Source organism: Penaeus monodon, chromosome 13 (genome assembly GCF_015228065.2).
Source record: "Penaeus monodon isolate SGIC_2016 chromosome 13, NSTDA_Pmon_1, whole genome shotgun sequence".
Classification (NCBI taxonomy): domain Eukaryota; kingdom Metazoa; phylum Arthropoda; class Malacostraca; order Decapoda; family Penaeidae; genus Penaeus; species Penaeus monodon.
Genome location: NC_051398.1, coordinates 50,401,641 through 50,421,640, shown reverse-complemented (window position 1 = coordinate 50,421,640; position 20,000 = coordinate 50,401,641). Strand labels below are relative to the sequence as shown.

General features: G+C 40.5%; 1 protein-coding gene and 1 pseudogene across 8 annotated transcripts in view; both read left to right on the top strand.

Annotated features, from left to right (window-relative positions):
- LOC119580436 (trihydrophobin-like) overlaps positions 1 to 13,909 on the top strand; it is a 15,757-nt gene extending 1,848 nt beyond the window's left edge. Inside the window, exons 1-4 of one of the 8 annotated variants that reach the window (XM_037928577.1) lie at positions 1,918 to 1,954; positions 5,958 to 6,169; positions 9,456 to 9,578; positions 12,935 to 13,909. In XM_037928577.1, the coding sequence (XP_037784505.1) occupies positions 1,933 to 1,954; positions 5,958 to 6,169; positions 9,456 to 9,578; positions 12,935 to 13,753 (1,176 nt within the window). In that variant the 5' untranslated portion in view covers positions 1,918 to 1,932 and the 3' untranslated portion in view covers positions 13,754 to 13,909. Of the gene's footprint in view, positions 1 to 1,917; positions 1,955 to 5,786; positions 5,831 to 5,957; positions 6,170 to 9,192; positions 9,237 to 9,363; positions 10,468 to 12,657; positions 12,712 to 12,827 lie in introns of those variants that run through there. The other 7 variants (XM_037928578.1, XM_037928575.1, XM_037928576.1 and 4 more) reach the window with 7 other exon arrangements.
- On the top strand, positions 2,324 to 3,123 carry LOC119580443 (annotated as a pseudogene).
- Positions 13,910 to 20,000: the final 6,091 nt, after the last annotated feature.

Genomic DNA, 20,000 nt, shown 5'->3' with positions numbered 1-20,000 from the left:
AATATATCTAAATGTGATTTTTTTCGTGAAAATAACATCTCAAATCGTATTCAGTCAATAAGAATATCACTGTACAAAGTAAGTCGAGTATATCGATGTATGTGTGTGTGTATGTGTGGCTAAGAAAAAAGAATGTCTCTACACATTCTGTTTGTGTGCGTGCCTGTTACATGTATCGTGTTATTGTAAGAAAATATGTCTACTGAAGTGGAGATATTCGATTTCGATAGTTGATGCACTGTAAACAATGACTGTAGCAGAAAGGTGTATTTCTAATATTTGCATCATACTTGGATATTATGATATGATATGGATTACTCAGTAATTTCACCAGAAAAAACACACACACACACACACACACATACACACACACACACACACACGCACAGTAACAACAATTGTACTTGCCTCTGACAGGTCCTCTTCATGCAGCTGCCAGCCCTGGATTCCGGGATGATCTTCGTGGGTTAGGCACCTACACGATACAGTTCCCCAGCTTGTGGTGTTAGATGGAATGAAAAATATATACGTTCTTAATTCTTCACGCGAGGGATTTTAATCAGGGGATCTCCAGTAACGTTGGTGCAGGAAGGGCTCCTCTGAAGTAGTATGTGAAATAAGGAATAGTATATCAAAGAAGACAACGTTTAGATAACATTTGAGGGTACCCCTGAAGCGGTATGTGAAATGGGACCTCCCTAAAATGGCTTTTAAGCAGCGGTCCTGAAGCAAAGAAAGGTTTGGGTAATCCTATGCCAGGGAATCCTCTAAAAGCGGGTGCCAGGAAGGGTTGTAAGTAGAGACAAAAGACTAAGCAAAGGATATCAAATCACAAACGTTAGGAAATAAGGACGGCCCCTAGAAAATAATGAATCCGCACTCAGCTACGTCCAAGAAGGGCGTCCCTAAAAGTATTTGAAATTGGTTGCCCCTGAAGTAGTATGTGACATAGGGCGCTCTTTAAATTATCTTTAAACAGGGCCTCCGTAAAACAGCTGTAGAAAGCAATGCACCGGAAATAGCATGAAAAACAAGGTGGCCCAGAAACCTGTGAAAGATTTATATACGAGTCGCGGTTCCAACACAAGGATGAGAGACACTAGGACAGTATTCGCGAAAGGCTATGGAAGTTCCTTGACATATTTAATGAGCATCCGTAACAGCCTCTGACTCTGAGGTTGTCCAACATTTGTCTCTGTCTCAGGCAATTTCAAAGTCAATCGCTATTCAAATTGAAAGTACATTCCATTAGTTCAATGGCTATTCTTTTTACTTGGTTACATGGTACAGTAAAATGGGATAAGCAGTCGCCCTTCTGTCACGTTCTTAACTTAGAATGAACATTTACATCGTAACACAACCTGTGATGATAATTCTTTATAAGAATGCGGTGGAATGAATGATGTAGCGATCTGACATAACTTATGAGTAACATTGCACATTCAGTATTTCATATATAAGAAAGTATAGCACTTGTATTGTTACCATGGACACACTTACGCATATATATTCATATTTGTGTGTGTGTATGTGTGTGTGTGTATGTGTGTGTGTGTGTGTGTATGTGTGTGTGTGTATGTGTGTGTGTGTTATATGTATATGTATATGGATGTGTGTGTGTTATATGTGTATGTACATGCATGTGGCTGGCTCTCCCTCTTCCCTGTCAATATCTGTCTCCCTCCCTCTCTTTCCTCTCTCACTTTCTCCCTCCCTACTCTCAGTCCCCCTCCCCTGTTTTGATTCAGGCACTTCATGACACTCTCTCTTTCCTCTTTACCGCCCCCCCAATCTGCCTTGGTTCATGCACATCATGATTCCTTCCTGATACAATGGCGGTGGGCGGAGCCAAAGTCTTTCCGCCGGTATATATAGCTCGTCTTGCTTTTTTCATCTCGTATTTCACAGAAATTCCTTTCCCTTACCACAGCGATGAAGTCACTGATACTATTCAGTAAGACTGAATATCTGGTTCACCATGCTCATCCTCATATTGCTTTTTATACAGGAATTTATTTATTTATTTATCTATTTATTATTTATCATTCATTTTTTTCTCTTTTTTTCAGCAATCGTCGGGCTCGTCGCGGCGGACAGCCTTAACGGCTTCAACGGAAATGGCAACGGTTATGTAGCACCCACCAACGGATTCAACGGAAACGGAAATGGTAACGGTAATGCCAACGGGTATTCGGCACCCACCAACGGATTCACCGGAAACGGAAATGGTAACGGTAATGGAAACGGTTATTCGGCACCCACCAACGGATTCAATGGAAACGGAAACGGTTTCGGAGCCCCTGCCCCTCGCAACGGCTATGCTCCCCCCAGCAACACCTATGGTCCGCCCAACGGCGCCTATGGAGTAGACCCAGAGATTGCCGCTTTGGCCGAGAACATTCCCGGGGGCGGCGTCCCCGGCGAGGACTACCCCATTTTGGCTTCTGTGCCCGACACCGGCTTCTCGTGTGATGCCCAGGCTGTGCAAGGTTATTACGCCGACACTGCGCCTGAAGCCGGCTGCCAGGTGTTCCATATCTGCCAGGACCGTGCCCTCAGGCGCCAACAGGACTCGTTCCTGTGCCCCAACGGTACCATCTTCAACCAGCAGTACCTGGTATGTGACTGGTGGTTCAACGTGGACTGTTCTCAAGCTGAGAGCTTCTACTCCGTCAACGAACTCATCGGAGTCGTTCCTAGCGCTGGCTATGGCTACGCTGCCGCCACCAACGGCATCCTCAACGGAAACGGATACGGAACAAAAACGGCAACGGCAAGAACGGCAACGGCAGGAACGGAAGCAACGGCTATGGCTCCAACGGCAATGGAAGCAACGGCAACGGAGCCAGCAACGGCAACGGCTATGGCGCGCCCGCCGCCCCCTCCAACTCCTACGGCGCTCCTTTCTAAGCGCGAAGCTTGCTCTTGAATTCCAAGAGGCTTCGGCGACCTTGCATTGGTTTTTCAGTCTCGCGCTCTTTTCCAAAGCCATTTTTCTCTTTTCCTTAATTCTAGTTATATACACTTGAACTATATTAATACTTGCTATGTGAACTCTCAAGTGGATCCCACCTCTTTAGATTTAAGTGTATATTTATTTTTGCAATAAATGCTATGCATTCATTTGGTGTTATAAATATATAAAGCGTTCTCCTCCCATTATGTTTTAAAGCGTTATTTGATATTCAGACAGATATTGATATATTTGAAAATATTGCAAGCAGTCTTGTATTTGGTGGGTGAGATACCTCGCAAGAACATTTAATGAATCATTGGCAGAAAGCAAAAAATAATTAGCGTGATGGAACAATAACCTGAAGAACAAACTGCTTAATGTCTCCACTTTACGGCTCATATTTCATATTCGCAGACTATTAAATGAAACAAAGATTCATGTTTGCTAAATCTTATTGTTGTGAAATAATTATATAGCTAATTGAAACAGGAACAGTGCTGTCATATTAGTTCAGCAAACCTACCATCTTTCTTTTGTTGAAAAAGAGAGAGATGGCATCAATATATATGTAAATGGATAAAAATATATGAATAAATATAAATGTTCTTGATCATCCCACAGTTAAATGAATACACCCTTCGCTTTATATAGCGATGTGTGTGTCTATATATATATATATATATATATATATATATATATATATATATATATATATATATATATATATATATTCATGTGTGTGTGTGTGTGTGTGTGTGTGTGTGTGTGTGTGTGTGTGTGTGTATGTATATATATATATGTAATATATAAGTATATATATATATATATATATATATATATATATATATATATATATATATATATATATATATGCAAATACAGAATAGAAATATAGATAGAAATAGACAAAGAGTTTGCGTTTCTAGATCATATATTCTACGTACATACATGTATATCCGAAAATATGTGTATATATTGAGTATGTACATTCCGCTCTCTCCCTATTCTGTGTGCGTGGGTATGTGAGATGTGTATTGCCGTGACACCCACATACAAACACACACAAGCGTGCGCACGATATGTCGAATAGAGGAATTGTAAGAGTAAACGGCCCCAAAGATATCTCCCTTTTTCATGTTAATTCCAGCCGCTGGAGTTCCAGGATGACTTTCAAAGGCTAGGCACGTGTGCGGTTCCACAGCTTGCAGTGTCAAGCGGAAAGAGAAAATATGTACATTTTCGATCCATCACAGGAACAGTGAATCTCCAGTTGGTTATGTGCAGGAAGTTGCTCCTGAATCATATGTGAAACGAGTTTTTCCTGGATTAGTGGATGAAAAAAGGACAGTCGTGAAATAGCATTTGAAATAGGGTGCCCCTGAAGTGGCATGTGAAATAGGGCATCCCTGAAACGGCATATAAGCATGGGTTCCAACGCAAGGAAGGGCATAAGTGGTCCTGGGCTGGCGCGTCCTCTGAAAAGGTAGGGTAGGTCGCAGGTGGACACTTTGGTTACGGTGGTTATTATTTTTACAAAGACGGTTACAAGGTACAGTAATATAGGATAAGCAGAAACGTATCACGTATATAAATCTATAGGGTAGAAAGAGTGTCACAGCCGATCTCGTCTGTCAGTCGCTCTTCTCCCACGTATCAAAGTTAACGACGTTGTCTAGAATTAATATTCACATCGTAATATAACATATAATTGTTTATACGAATGCGGCGGGATAAATGATGTAATGAGCTGACGAAGTTTATGAATAGCAATGAACGTTCAGTATTTCAATATAAGAACGTGTAATATTTTTCTTGTAATTATGCATATATATATATATATATATATATATATATATATATATATATATATATATATATATATATATATATGTGTGTGTGTGTGTGTGTGTGTGTGTGTGTGTGTGTGTGTGTGTGTGTGTGTGTGTGTGTGTGTGTGTGCATGTGTACATATCTGTTTATCTATTTATCTATAGATTTATGTGTATATATACACCTAAAAGGTAACACCGGCACTCTCCGTGGAAAGGAACTGGGGACCCTACCACGTACTCACTCCAAGAGCATCACAACATGAAAACTACAAGTATCATGCTGTGACCATGGCGGTTCAAACATGAACCTACCGTATAAGATACACAATACATAGATACATATATATGTATATATATACATAATACATACATATATACTCGTATATATACATATTTGTATATATATTAATATCTATATATATACAATACATACATACATACATATAGATATATATATAAACAATACATACATATATACACACATATTTGTATATATATACATATTTGTGTATATATATATATATATATATATATATATATATATATATATATATATATATATATATTTGTATATGTATTATACATATATGTATATACATATATAGACACATATCTATGTGTATGTATTTAAATGTATTTACTTATATACACAACTGTTTGTGTGTATATATATATATATATATATATATATATATATATATATATATATATATACATATATACATATATATACACACACATATATATATATATATATATATATATATATATATATATATATATATATATATATATATATTTATGTGCGTGTGTGTGTATATATATATGTGTGTGATCCTCTCTCTCTTCTCTCACTCTCTCTTTCCTCTTAACCCCCCCCCCCCCGATCCGCCTTGGTTCATGCACTTCATGATTCCTTCCTGATCCAAGGGCGGTGGGCGGAGCCAAGTCCTTCCGCCGGTATATATAGCTCGTCTTGCTTTTTTCATCTCGTATTTCACAGAAATTCCTTCTCTTACGATGAAATCACTGATTTTATTAAGTAAGATTAAATATCTGGTTCATCATGCTCCTCCTCATATTGCTCGTCATTTTTCTTATCATTCTTTCATTCTCTATTTGTATTCTTTCGTTATTACTTTTTTCAATATTGATTTCCCTTCTTTCAGCAATCGTCGGCCTCGTCGCGGCAGACAAACTTAACGGCTTCAACGGAAATGGCAACGGTTATGTAGCACCCACCAACGGATTCAACGGAAACGGAAATGGTAACGGTAATGGCAACGGGTATTCGGCCCCCACCAACGGATTCAACGGAAACGGAAACGGTAACGGTAATGGCAACGGGTATTCGGCTCCCACCAACGGATTCAACGGAAACGGAAACGGTTTCGGAGCCCCTGCCCCTCGCAACGGTTATGCTCCCCCCAGCAACACCTATGGTCCGCCCAACGGCGCTTACGGAGTAGACCCTGAGATTGCCGCTTTGGCCGAGAACATTCCTGGGGGCGGCGTCCCCGGCGAGGACTACCCCATCTTGGCTTCCGTGCCCGACACCGGCTTCTCGTGCGATACCCAGGCGGTGCAAGGTTATTACGCCGACACTGCGCCTGAAGCCGGCTGCCAGGTGTTCCATATCTGCCAGGACCGCGCCCTCAGGCGCCAACAGGACTCGTTCCTGTGCCCCAACGGTACCATCTTCAACCAGCAGTACCTGGTATGTGACTGGTGGTTCAACGTGGACTGTTCTCAAGCTGAGAGCTTCTACTCCGTCAACGAACTCATCGGAGTCGTTCCCAGTGCTGGCTATGGCTACGCTGCCGCCACCAACGGCATCCTCAATGGAAACGGAAACGGCTACGGATCAAACGGCAACGGCAGGAACGGAAGCAACGGCAACGGCAGGAACGGAAGCAACGGCTATGGCTCCAACGGCAACGGAAGCAACGGCAACGGAGCCAGCAACGGCAACGGCTATGGCGCGCCCGCCGCCCCCTCCAACTCCTACGGCGCTCCTTTCTAAGCGCAAAGCTTGCTCTTGAATTCCAAGAGGCTTCGGCGACCTTGCATTGGTTTTTCACTCTGTCTCGTCCTTTTCCAAAACCACCTTTTCCTAAATTCTGTTACGTACACATGAATTTAATTGATATATAATACGCGAACTCCTAAGTGGATCCCACTTCTTTAGATTTTAATGTATATATTTATTTTTGCAATAAATGCTATGCATTCATTTTGTATTATCACTAAAGTATGAAGTGTGTTTTCTCCTTTGTGATTTAAAACGGTATATAAGATCCAGACATTATCTATGAAAATATTGAAGTTTGCTAAAATCTCTCGTAGTGAGCTGTGAGCTATGTATGTATGTATAATGTATATGTACATATATATGTGCCTGTGTGTTTGTGTGTGTGCTACACACACACATATAAACAAATACAAAATATATGTGTGGATTGAGAGAGAAATAGGCAAAGAGAGCTTGCGTGTGTGGATAAACAAAACAGATGTGAATAATATTAATGTGCATATATGTATATGAAATCATTTGTAAACCTGTTTGTATTTTTTTTCTCTCTCTCTCGTTCTACATATTTCGTTCTTTTTCTCTTTTCCCTCTCTCTCTTTCATTATCTAATTTTGTGTGTGTGTACGCACACATACAAATACATACACTCGAGCAAGCGCGCGACATGCGGAATACAAGATACAGGGGAATAATTGGTGGCGCGCCATTCTCTTTCTCTCTCTCTCTACTTCTGTCTCTCTCTCTCTCTTTCTGTCCTTCTACCCCCTTCTCTCTCTACACCTCCCGCCCCCCCTCTCTTTCCATCTCCCTATCAAGCCGCTGGACTTCCAGGAGGATCTTCAACAGTTTGTGGTTTCAGACGGAAAGAAAAACGTTTTTCGATCCTTCGGAAGAGGGACTTTGAACAGTAGATTTCTGTAATTTACGTAAAGGAAGGGCGCCCTGAAATAGCATGTGGAATAAGGTGCTTCTGGAATAGTATGAAAAAGGACAGCCCTGAAATGGCACTTGGAATAGGGCGCCCTTCGAAAGGTATGCGAAATGGGGCGCCCCTGAAATGGCTCATAAGCAGTACTCCTGAAGCAAAGGGTTTTACTCCTGGGCCAGGCCATCCTCGAAAGGTGCCAGGGAGGGTTTGCAAGTGGACACGAAAGGCTAGACAAAGGATACCGGATGACAAGCGTGAGGAGATAAGGACGACCATTTTTGTACATTAAGAAACACTTGGGTCCAAGAAGCTTGAAACAACATGTCTAATTGGATGCCATGTAGTAGACATGAGATAGGGCGCTTCTGAAAGAGCGTTTTTGAAATAGAGCATCCCTAAAATAGGAGAAAAAATGATGCACTTGAAATAGCATGCGAAACAGGGTGGCCCTAAAATACGTGAAAAAGGGCGGCCTGCATAAATATGAATCGCAGTTCTGACGCGTGGAAGGGCGAGAGATCCCAGGCCGGTATGCGAAAAAAAAAAAAAAAATCTTTGGCAAATTGAAGGAGCGTCCTCGAAAAAAAACTCTCTCTCTGAGACTGCCCAACTTTTGCCTTTGTCTCTGGCAAATTGAGTTTGAATTGTAATAAAAAAAAAATCAATTAGAGCGCTTATTCTTTTGGCATAGATGCTTACAGGGTACAGTAAATATCTAAGGTACAAAGACTGTCCCAGCCAATCTCGTCCGGCAAATCCCTTCTGCCACATGTCAAGTTTAACGCTGTTGACTTGAATTAACATTCATATCATAATACAAACTGTCATAATGCATTACCCGAATGCATTGGGATAAAGGATGCAATGATCTGAAGTTTAGGAATAGTATTGCACCCTCAGTATTTCATATCAGAACGAGCAACACCTTTGTTGTCATTATGGCACGTGTGTGTGCATATACATACATACACACAAACACACACACACACACACGCACATACACACACACACAAGCACATACACACACACACACACACACACACACACACACACACACACACACACACACACACACGCACACACACACATACATATATATATATATATATATATATATATATATATATATATATATATATATTTATCTATATATATACACATATATATTCATATATGTATGTATACATGCATATATGTATATATTTACACACATGCATATATATATGTAAATATATACATATACATGTGTGTGTGTGTCTCACTCTGTCTCACTTTTCTCCTCTCTCACTCTCTTTCTCCCCCCCTCCTTCAGTCCTCATCCCCCCCCCCCCGCCCCCATCTTGTCCATGCACTTCATGATTCCTTCCTGATCCAAGGGCGGTGGGCGGAGCCAAGTCCTTCCGCCGGTATATATAGCTCGTCTTGCTTTTTTCATCTCGTATTTCACAGAAATTCCTTCTCTTACGATGAAATCACTGATTTTATTAAGTAAGATTAAATATCTGGTTCATCATGCTCCTCCTCATATTGCTCGTCATTTTTCTTATCATTCTTTCATTCTCTATTTGTATTCTTTCGTTATTACTTTTTTCAATATTGATTTCCCTTCTTTCAGCAATCGTCGGCCTCGTCGCGGCAGACAAACTTAACGGCTTCAACGGAAATGGCAACGGTTATGTAGCACCCACCAACGGATTCAACGGAAACGGAAATGGTAACGGTAATGGCAACGGGTATTCGGCCCCCACCAACGGATTCAACGGAAACGGAAACGGTAACGGTAATGCCAACGGTTATTCGGCCCCCACCAACGGATTCAACGGAAACGGAAACGGTTTCGGAGCCCCTGCCCCTCGCAACGGCTATGCTCCCCCCAGCAACACCTATGGTCCGCCCAACGGCGCTTACGGAGTAGACCCTGAGATTGCCGCTTTGGCCGAGAACATTCCCGGGGGCGGCGTCCCCGGCGAGGACTACCCCATCTTGGCTTCCGTGCCCGACACCGGCTTCTCGTGCGACGCCCAGGCGGTGCAAGGTTATTACGCCGACACTGCGCCTGAAGCCGGCTGCCAGGTGTTCCATATCTGCCAGGACCGCGCCCTCAGGCGCCAACAGGACTCGTTCCTGTGCCCCAACGGTACCATCTTCAACCAGCAGTACCTGGTATGTGACTGGTGGTTCAACGTGGACTGTTCTCAAGCTGAGAGCTTCTACTCCGTCAACGAACTCATCGGAGTCGTTCCTAGCGCTGGCTATGGCTACGCTGCCGCCACCAACGGCATCCTCAACGGAAACGGAAACGGCTACGGATCAAACGGCAACGGCAACGGCAGGAAGGGAAGCAACGGCTATGGCTCCAACGGTAACGGAAGCAATGGCAACGGCAACGGCAGGAACGGAAGCAACGGCTATGGCTCCAACGGCAACGGAAGCAACGGCAACGGAGCCAGCAACGGCAACGGCTATGGCGCGCCCGCCGCCCCCTCCAACTCCTACGGCGCTCCTTTCTAAGCGCAAAGCTTGCTCTTGAATTCCAAGAGGCTTCGGCGACCTTGCATTGGTTTTTCAGTCTCGCGCTCTTTTCCAAAACCACCTTTTCCTAAATTCTGTTACGTACACATGAATTTAATTGATATATAATACGCGAACTCCCAAGTGGATCCCACTTCTTTAGATTTTAATGTAAATATTTATTTTTGCAATAAATGCTATGCATTCATTTGGTATTATCACTAAAGTATATGAAGTGTGGTCCCTCCTTTGTGATTTAAAACGGTATATAAGATCCAATCATTATCTATGAAAATATTGAAGTTTGCTAAAATCTCTCGCTGTGAGCTGTGAGCTATGTATGTATGTATAATGTACATATATATGTGCCTGTGTGTTTGTGTGTGTGTGCTACACACACATATAAGCAAATACAAAATATATGTGTGAATTGAGAGAGAAATAGACAAAGAGAGCTTGCATGTGTGGATAAACAAAACAGATGTGAATAATATTAATATGCATATATGTTTATGAAATCATTTGTAAACCTGTTTGTATATATATATATATATATATATATATATATATATATATATATATATTCTCTCTCGTTCTACATATTTCGTTCTTTTTCTCTTTTCCCTCCCTCTCTTTTATTATCTAATTTTGTGTGTGTGTACGCACACATACAAATACATACACTTGTTTCTTGTATTCGCGCGACATGCGGAATACAAGAAACAGGGGAATAATTGGTGGCGCGCCATTCTCTTTCTCTCTCTCTCTCTACTTCTGTCTCTCTCTCTCTCTTTCTGTCCTTCTACCCCCTTCTCTCTCTACACCTCCCGCCCCCCCTCTCTTTCCATCTCCCTATCAAGCCGCTGGACTTCCAGGAGGATCTTCAACAGTTTGTGGTTTCAGACGGAAAGAAAAACGTTTTTCGATCCTTCGGAAGAGGGACTTTGAACAGTAGATTTCTGTAACTTACGTAAAGGAAGGGCGCCCTGAAATAGCATGTGGAATAAGGTGCTTCTGGAATAGTATGAAAAAGGACAGCCCTGCCCTGAAATGGCACTTGGAATAGGGCGCCCTTCGAAAGGTATGCGAAATGGGGCGCCCCTGAAATGGCTCATAAGCAGCACTCCTGAAGCAAAGGGTTTGAGTACTCCTGGGCCAGGCCATCCTCGAAAGGTGCCAGGGAGGGTTTGCAAGTGGACACGAAAGGCTAGACAAAGGATACCGGATGACAAGCGTGAGGAGATAAGGACGACCCTTTGTACATTAAGAAACATTTGGGCCCAAGAAGCTTGAAACAGCATGTTTAATTGGATGCCATGTAGTAGACATGAGATAGGGCGCTTCTGAAAGAGCGTTTTTGAAATAGAGCATCCCTAAAATAGGAGAAAAAATGATGCACTTGAAATAGCATGTGAAACAGGGTGGCCCTAAAATACGTGAAAAAGGGCGGCCTGCATAAATATGAATCGCAGTTCTGACGCGTGGAAGGGCGAGAGATCCCAGGCGAAAAAAATATATATATAATAATAATATCTTTGGCAAATTGAAGGAGCGTCCTCGAAAAAGCCTCTCTCTCTGAGACTGCCCAACTTTTGCCTTCGTCTCTGGCACATTGAGTTTGAATTGTAATTTTAAAAAATCAATCAATTAGAGCGCTTATTCTTTTGGCATAGATGCTTACAGGGTACAGTAAATATCTAAGGTACAAAGACTGTCCCAGCCAATCTCGTCCGGCAAATCCCTTCTGCCACATGTCAAGTTTAACGCTGTTGACTTGAATTAACATTCATATCATAATACAAACTGTCATAATGCATTACCCGAATGCATTGGGATAAAGGATGCAATGATCTGAAGTTTAGGAATAGTATTGCACCCTCAGTATTTCATATCAGAACGAGCAACACCTTTGTTGTCATTATGGCACGTGTGTGTGTGCATATACATACATACACACACACACACACACACACACACACGCACGCACATACACACACACACACACACACACACACACACACGCACACACACATACATATATATATATATATATATATATATATATATATATATATATATATATATATATATATATATAATATATATACACACACATATATATATATTCATATATGTATGTATACATGCATATATGTATATATTTACACACATGCATTTATATATATATGTAAATATATACATATACATGTATGTGTCTCACTCTGTCTCACTTTTCTCCTCTCTCACTCTATTTCTCCCCCCCCTCCTTCAGTCCTCACCCCCCCCCCCGCCCCCATCTTGTTCATGCACTTCATGATTCCTTCCTGATCCAAGGGCGGTGGGCGGAGCCAAGTCCGTCCGCCGGTATATATAGCTCATCTTGCTTTTTTCATCTCGTATTTCACAGAAATTCCTTCCCTTACCACAGAGATGAAGTCACTGATACTATTCAGTAAGACTGAATATCTGGTTCACCATGCTCATCCTCATATTGCTTTTTCATCTTCTTATGCATCCATTCTCTGGTTATTATTATTACTTTTTATTGATTGATTTCCCTTCTTTCAGCAATCGTCGGCCTCGTCGCAGCAGACAAACTTAACGGCTTCAACGGAAATGGCAACGGTTATGTAGCACCCACCAACGGATTCAACGGAAACGGAAATGGTAACGGTAATGGAAACGGGTATTCGGCCCCCACCAACGGATTCAACGGAAACGGAAATGGTAACGGTAATGGCAACGGGTATTCGGCACCCACCAACGGATTCAACGGAAACGGAAACGGTTTCGGAGCCCCTGCCCCTCGCAACGGCTATGCTCCCCCCAGCAACACCTATGGCACGCCCAATGGCGCCTACGGAGTAGACCCTGAGATTGCCGCTTTGGCCGAGAACATTCCTGGGGGCGGCGTCCCCGGCGAGGACTACCCCATCTTGGCTTCTGTGCCCGACACCGGCTTCTCGTGCGATGCCCAGGCGGTGCAAGGTTATTACGCCGACACTGCGCCTGAAGCCGGCTGCCAGGTGTTCCATATCTGCCAGGACCGCGCCCTCAGGCGCCAACAGGACTCGTTCCTGTGCCCCAACGGTACCATCTTCAACCAGCAGTACCTGGTATGTGACTGGTGGTTCAACGTGGACTGTTCTCAGGCTGAGAACTTCTACTCCGTCAACGAACTCATCGGAGTCGTTCCCAACGCCGGTTATGCTTATGCTGCCGCCACCAACGGCATCCTCAACGGAAATGGAAACGGATATGGACCCAACGGCAACGGAGCCAACGGAAACGGAAGGAACGGAGCTAATAGATACACTTCCAATGGCAACGGAAGCAACGGCAACGGCAGGAACGGAAGCAACGGCTATGGCTCCAACGGCAACGGAAGCAACGGTAACGGCAGGAACGGAAGCAACGGCAACGGCAACGGAAGCAACGGCAACGGCTATGGCGCGCCCGCCGCCCCCTCCAACTCCTACGGCGCTCCTTTCTAAGCGCGAAGCTTGCTCTTGAATTCTAGGAGGCTTCGGCGACCTTGCATTGGTTTTTCACTCTTGAACTTAACTAATGTATGATATGAGAACTCCGAAGTGGACCCCACCTGTATAGATTTAAGTATATTTATTTTTGCAATAAACGCTATGCATTCATTTGGTATTATCAGTATATTGCACGAAATGCTTCCTTCGTATATGAAAAAACAATTAATCCGTTGGAATTTCGAAGGGACATCTTTTCCTCATCATATATGGATTAATTCCTAATAGATATATAACTCAATATGTCTATAAAATAGTTTTGAATGTTCACAAAGCATCAAATAAAAGATTACACATCAAGAATAAAAGGCATGCTAAAAGCTCATCGCTATGAAAGAATTATAACACCAAATAACAGTTCTTCTCTCTGGAACTTGTACAGCTCCTTCTATTTTCACTCAGCAAGTATATTTCCTTCGTTCAGATCAGTGCCTCTTCAGTTGGCAGAACTCAGGAGAGATTGCGTCAGTGAAACAAAATAGGCATATGTTCTCCATAAAAGTTTACTGCATTCCAGATGTTTAATGATAAAGTACACATTTATTTACTGTTTCGTGAATAAAGCATTCTAGCTGCAATTTTATCAGTTTAGCACCATGAACTCTGTATTTGCTGTTGTCTGTGCGTCGATATATATATATATATATATATATATATATATATATATATATATATATATATATATATATATATATATATATAAGCGTGTATGTGTGTGTGTGTGTGTTTCAGTTAATTGGCATCGAGTCAGTTTCATCTCTCACACTTTTATGTTAATCACTTTCAGTATTTATCTCATTAACGGACGAGGAGACACTGAAGATTTTTATTTTTTATTTTTACGATTTTTTTTCTTTCTTGCTTTTTTTCTTAAAAAAAAATTGACGTTCATTTCATGTCATTCTTAAAGGTTAATTTAGAACGTCATAGATGAAATTCCAGCATCGGCCCTAAACAATGTTCAATCTCTTCGGTGCACTAAATATTCTTGTTTTGCTTTACGTAAGATCATGCGGATAATTAAGCTTCACTGATTGTGTGAAAACAAACCTTTCCCTCTCGATGTGTATGTAGTACAATAAGTGCCTTAGAGGAATTTCGGTTCTCTGGAACACAGAAAATGTCTTTTCAACTCCAACTTGCATTCTTTTGCGACATCCGTCCACATTTCGTTTGGTTGCCCGACTTCTGGCTCTCTTACTGTATCGTTCTTTTCCCGTCTCTCTTTCTTTCTCTCTCTCTCTCTCTCTCTCTCTCTTCTTTCTTTCTTTCTCTCTCTCTCTCTCTCTCTTTCTCTCTCTCTCTCTTACCGAGGTAAAGGTGCAAAGGTTGGTGAGGTTTGCTGACAGTTGACAGCCTATTTATGATAATTTTTGGCGACTGACAGGTTGGTTATGATAATTATCTGGTTGCTGACAGTTTAGTAATACCATTTTCATCTGGAATGCAAAGATGTTTGGACACGCTGCATTTAGCCTGTCATCACCACCACCCAAGTTCATCTTCGATTTGGTTAAAGAAAAGGAAAACATGAGTATAGTTTATTTTCGCATTCTTTTATTCCTTACTCTCGAATTCTCTTCCGAGGCAACATTACAACGAGCTTTGAATGCAGCTTTATTTTTCCCTTGCAATCTCTATGTGTGTTTATTTGCTTCTGTATACGTTCATGCGTGTTTGTGTTTTGTATTTCAACTTGTCAGACATCATTCTTTCATCATTCCTCTGCAAACAAAATGACCAATACAGAGCCTGAAAACGTGGAATGTAAAGTAAAGCAGAGAAGAATTATGTGTCTGTGCTGTGGTACCCATTACTTCTTGCCATCACTCCAATTTTCTTTTTTTTCTCTCTCTATTTTTCTTTCAAAATAATGCTCAACCGCAACCTCGTACGTAACACCACAGCACTCTATTATTATTGTTGTTTATATCTTATAAGATTGGACTTTCCATTATACAACAATTACATATACAATAGTTGATATGGTGAAAATAAATCGCGTGATGATTTCGGAAATGCAGCCACACATTTAATGTCACTGAAATCAAAATAACATGAGACATTACAATGAAATTAGGGTCGGACATAAGAAAACATTCCGGGACGTGTTGATATAACTTTGTAAATACACATCTGTTATCTTTTTATGGCTGATGGTTGCAGTCTATTTGAGTTCTCGGATGAACAAAGGTTTGAAGCCTTTTTTATGGTGGCGATAACTCAGAGTGATTTAAATGGGAGCCTCTATTTAGAATCGACTGTGGCAACGGCTACTTGTGTGATTGTGTGTATATGTATATATATATATATATATATATATATATATATATATATATATATATATATATATATATATATATATATATATATGTATGTATATATATGTAATATATATTAATATATATATATATATATATATACATATATATATATATATATATATATATATATATGCATACATATACATTATATATATTATATATATAATATATAATATATATATATATATATATAATATATATATGTGTGTGCACACACACACACATACACACACACATACACACACACATACACACACACACACACACACACACACACACACACAACACACACACACACACACATGACAACACACACACACACACACACACACACACAACATATATATCATATATATATATATATATATATTATATAATTATTATATATATATATATATTCTCTAATATAATAGCTATATATATATATATATACCATATATAGACGATAGATATATATGAATATATAATATAGATATAATGATATATATATAATAAAACAACAAAACACAACACACAACACACACACAGCACACACAGCACACACAGCACACACACACACACCAACACATATATTATATATATATAGTTATATATTGATATATATATATTATATAGTTATATATATTATATATATATATGTATGTGTTATATATGTATGTGTGTACATATATATGTGTATGTGTATGTGTGTAAGTGTATGTGTATATGTGTATGGGTGTATGTGTATATGTATGTGTATTTATCTATATGTGTATATAAGAGTGTGTGTGTATGAATATACGTATATATATATATTTATATATATATATATATATATATATATATATTATATATATATATATATATATATTATATATGCGTGTGTGTGTTCGTGTGTATGTATGTCAATATATATATATGTGTGTATATATGTGGGTGTATATATGTGTGTATATAAGTGTGTAAGTGTAAGTATACATGTGCATATAATATATATTATATATATATATATATATATATATATATATATATATATATATATATGTATATTATATATATATATATGTATATATTATATATACTATATATATATATATATATATAATGTTATATTAATATCATAATACATAATAATATATATATCATATATATATATATATATATATATATATATATATATATATATGATATTATATGTATCTGTATATATGTGTGTGTGTGTGTGTTTAGATAGATAGATTGCGAAATAGATAATGTTTAGAACGAAGAAAAAAGCGCCTGTGCCTTTGTGAGTGCATCGCTGACCGGCTTTCGTCATGAAGCGGCCGGGGAAGGGCAGGGAGCACGCATGAAGCTCATTTCTCCTGAAATTTTGACGTCAGCAACGATCACCTGGATGCAAGATCGTGCGTATACCCTCCATCCAAACTACAACAGGCGAACCACCCGACCACACAATCCAGAAAGTCCCGAACACGTAAATAAACCGGGGCCATATTTTAGAACTCATTTCACCCCATCATTTCCTTCGAGTTCGGAACAGATCTCGCCCGGTCATGCCCTCCCCCCCCCCAACCTGGCTGACGTCACCGCTTCGATTTATAAGCTCATTGTTGAGATTCTTGTGGCCCAGATCGACTCTCACGCTCCTCGACGGGGAAAAGTGAGGCGCACCAGGAAGAGGAGAGCCAAGGTCGGAGCGTGGCGGCGGGGCGTGAGGCGAAATGATGGCCGGGGACGGAATGCAGAACGCCGATGCAGGAGAGAGAGAGGGAGGGAGAGAGAGAGAGAGAGAGAGAGAGAGAGAGAGAGAGAGAGAGAGAGAGAGAGAGAGAATAAACAGTGCGTGCGTGTGTGTTTATATGTGTGTGTGTGTGTTTGTGTTGTGTGTGTGTGTGTGTGTGTGTGTTTATGTGTTTGTGTGTGTGATTGTGTGTGTGTTTATGTGTTTGTGTGTGTGTGTGTGTGTTTATTTGATCGATTTATTTTATCTTTTACTGTTAACGTTTTTTTTTTCTATTATTTTGTTTTCGGAAACATTACACTAAGTTGATTTAAGCCCATTAGTGTACTACTACTGCTAATATTTTTGTTATTACTATTTTATTATTTGTTATTGCTATTATTATGATAATTATTAATAGCATTTTCATTATTATTATCATTATTATTATTGTTATTGTCATTATTATAACTGTTTTTTATCATCATAATTATTATTATTATCCTTGTCGTTGTTATTGTTATCATTATTGTTGTTATCATCATCATATTATCATTATCATTATTATCATTATTATTATTATTATCATTATTATTATTATTATTATTATTATTATTACAATTATTATTATTATTATAGGGAAGTTAATGGTGGAGAAGAATGGGAAAACAAAGTGGAGAATAAATGGAAAAATAAACGACGAAATAAAAGGCGGAAAATTAATAAGGAAAGGAATAGGGAACCAAATGAGAAAAAAAAATAAATAAAAGGAGAAAACGATGGGGGAAATAAAGGAGGTGATTAACAGGAAAACAGTGGATAGGAAAATGAGTAAAAACGTGTAAATAAACGGGGGAAGCGAACAGGAAAACTGACTGGAAGACAAAACTCTCCAGCGCCATTAATTTAGTGGGTAGACTGTCCTGTTTAATAGAGTTTCGCTCAGGGATTGCGGAGTTAACGGACTGGTCTCTCGTCTTCTCTGTCTCTCTTTCTCTCTTTCTTTCATTTCCTCGCTCTGCTACTCTTTCTTGTTCTCATATTCTCTCTCTATCTATCTTCCCTTCTCTCTCTCTCTCTCTCTCTCTCTCTCTCTCTCTCTCTCTCTCTCTCTCTCTCTCTCTCTCTCTCTCTCTCTCTCTCTCTCTGTCTCTCTCTTTCCTTGTCTTTCTCTCTTTATTTCATTATCGTTTTCATCATAACTATTATTACCATTATTCTCATCATTATCATCACCATTATTTATGCCATCAGCTATAATAATAATCAAACATCATCATCATCAACCTCATTTCTTCTCTCACCATAAAAAAAAAAAAAAAAAAAAAAAAAAAAAAAAAAAAAAATATATATATATATATATATATATATATATATATATATATATATAAATAAATAAATAAATAAACAAATAAATATATATATATATATATATATATATATATATATATATATCCCAGCCTTTCAGCAAGAGAACTGCCCCCGTGCGCCCCGCCTCCTCTCGTGTGACGCGCCGCCTGCCTCGGGTGTCGCAAGCGCCCTGGAAGCGTGAGCTGATCCCGAAGGAGCTCTCTGGGGCAAGGGGGGAGGGGGAGGGGAGGGAGAGGGGAGGTGGGAGGAGATAGGAGATGGGAGAAGGGAGGAGAAAGGAGGGAGGAGGTTGGAGGAGAGAGAAGGGAGGAGATGGAGGGTTGGAGGATGAAGGGAGAGGGGAGGTTGGAGGAGAGGGGAGGGAGGTGGAAGGAGGGGGAGGAGGTAGGGTATACGGAAGGGGGAGAAAGGAGGGAGGAAAGAGCAGTGAGGTGGTAAGAGGAAATAGCAAAGAAGGGCGAGGGAGAAGGGGGTAGGAAGGAGGGACGGGGGAGGATAGAAGGAGAGGCAGGAGAGAGGAGGAAGGAGGCATAGACAGGAGGAAGAAAGGAAGGAGAGGGAGGAAGAAGAAAAGAGAGAACAGAGGAGGAAGGAGAGAGAAGGTCGGAGGCAGGGATTAAGAACGCTCGCGAGGCACCGGTGGGAAGGGGGGAGGGGGGGGATACCGAAGCAGGGGGAAGGACGCGGCACGAAGCACGGGAGGAGGGCGGCCGAGCGCGGGGGGGGGCGAAGGGCGCGCGAGAGGAGGACCTGTGCCACTCGGAGCCGGAGCAAGGCCGCCCCGCCAGCGCGCCGCCCCCGGGCT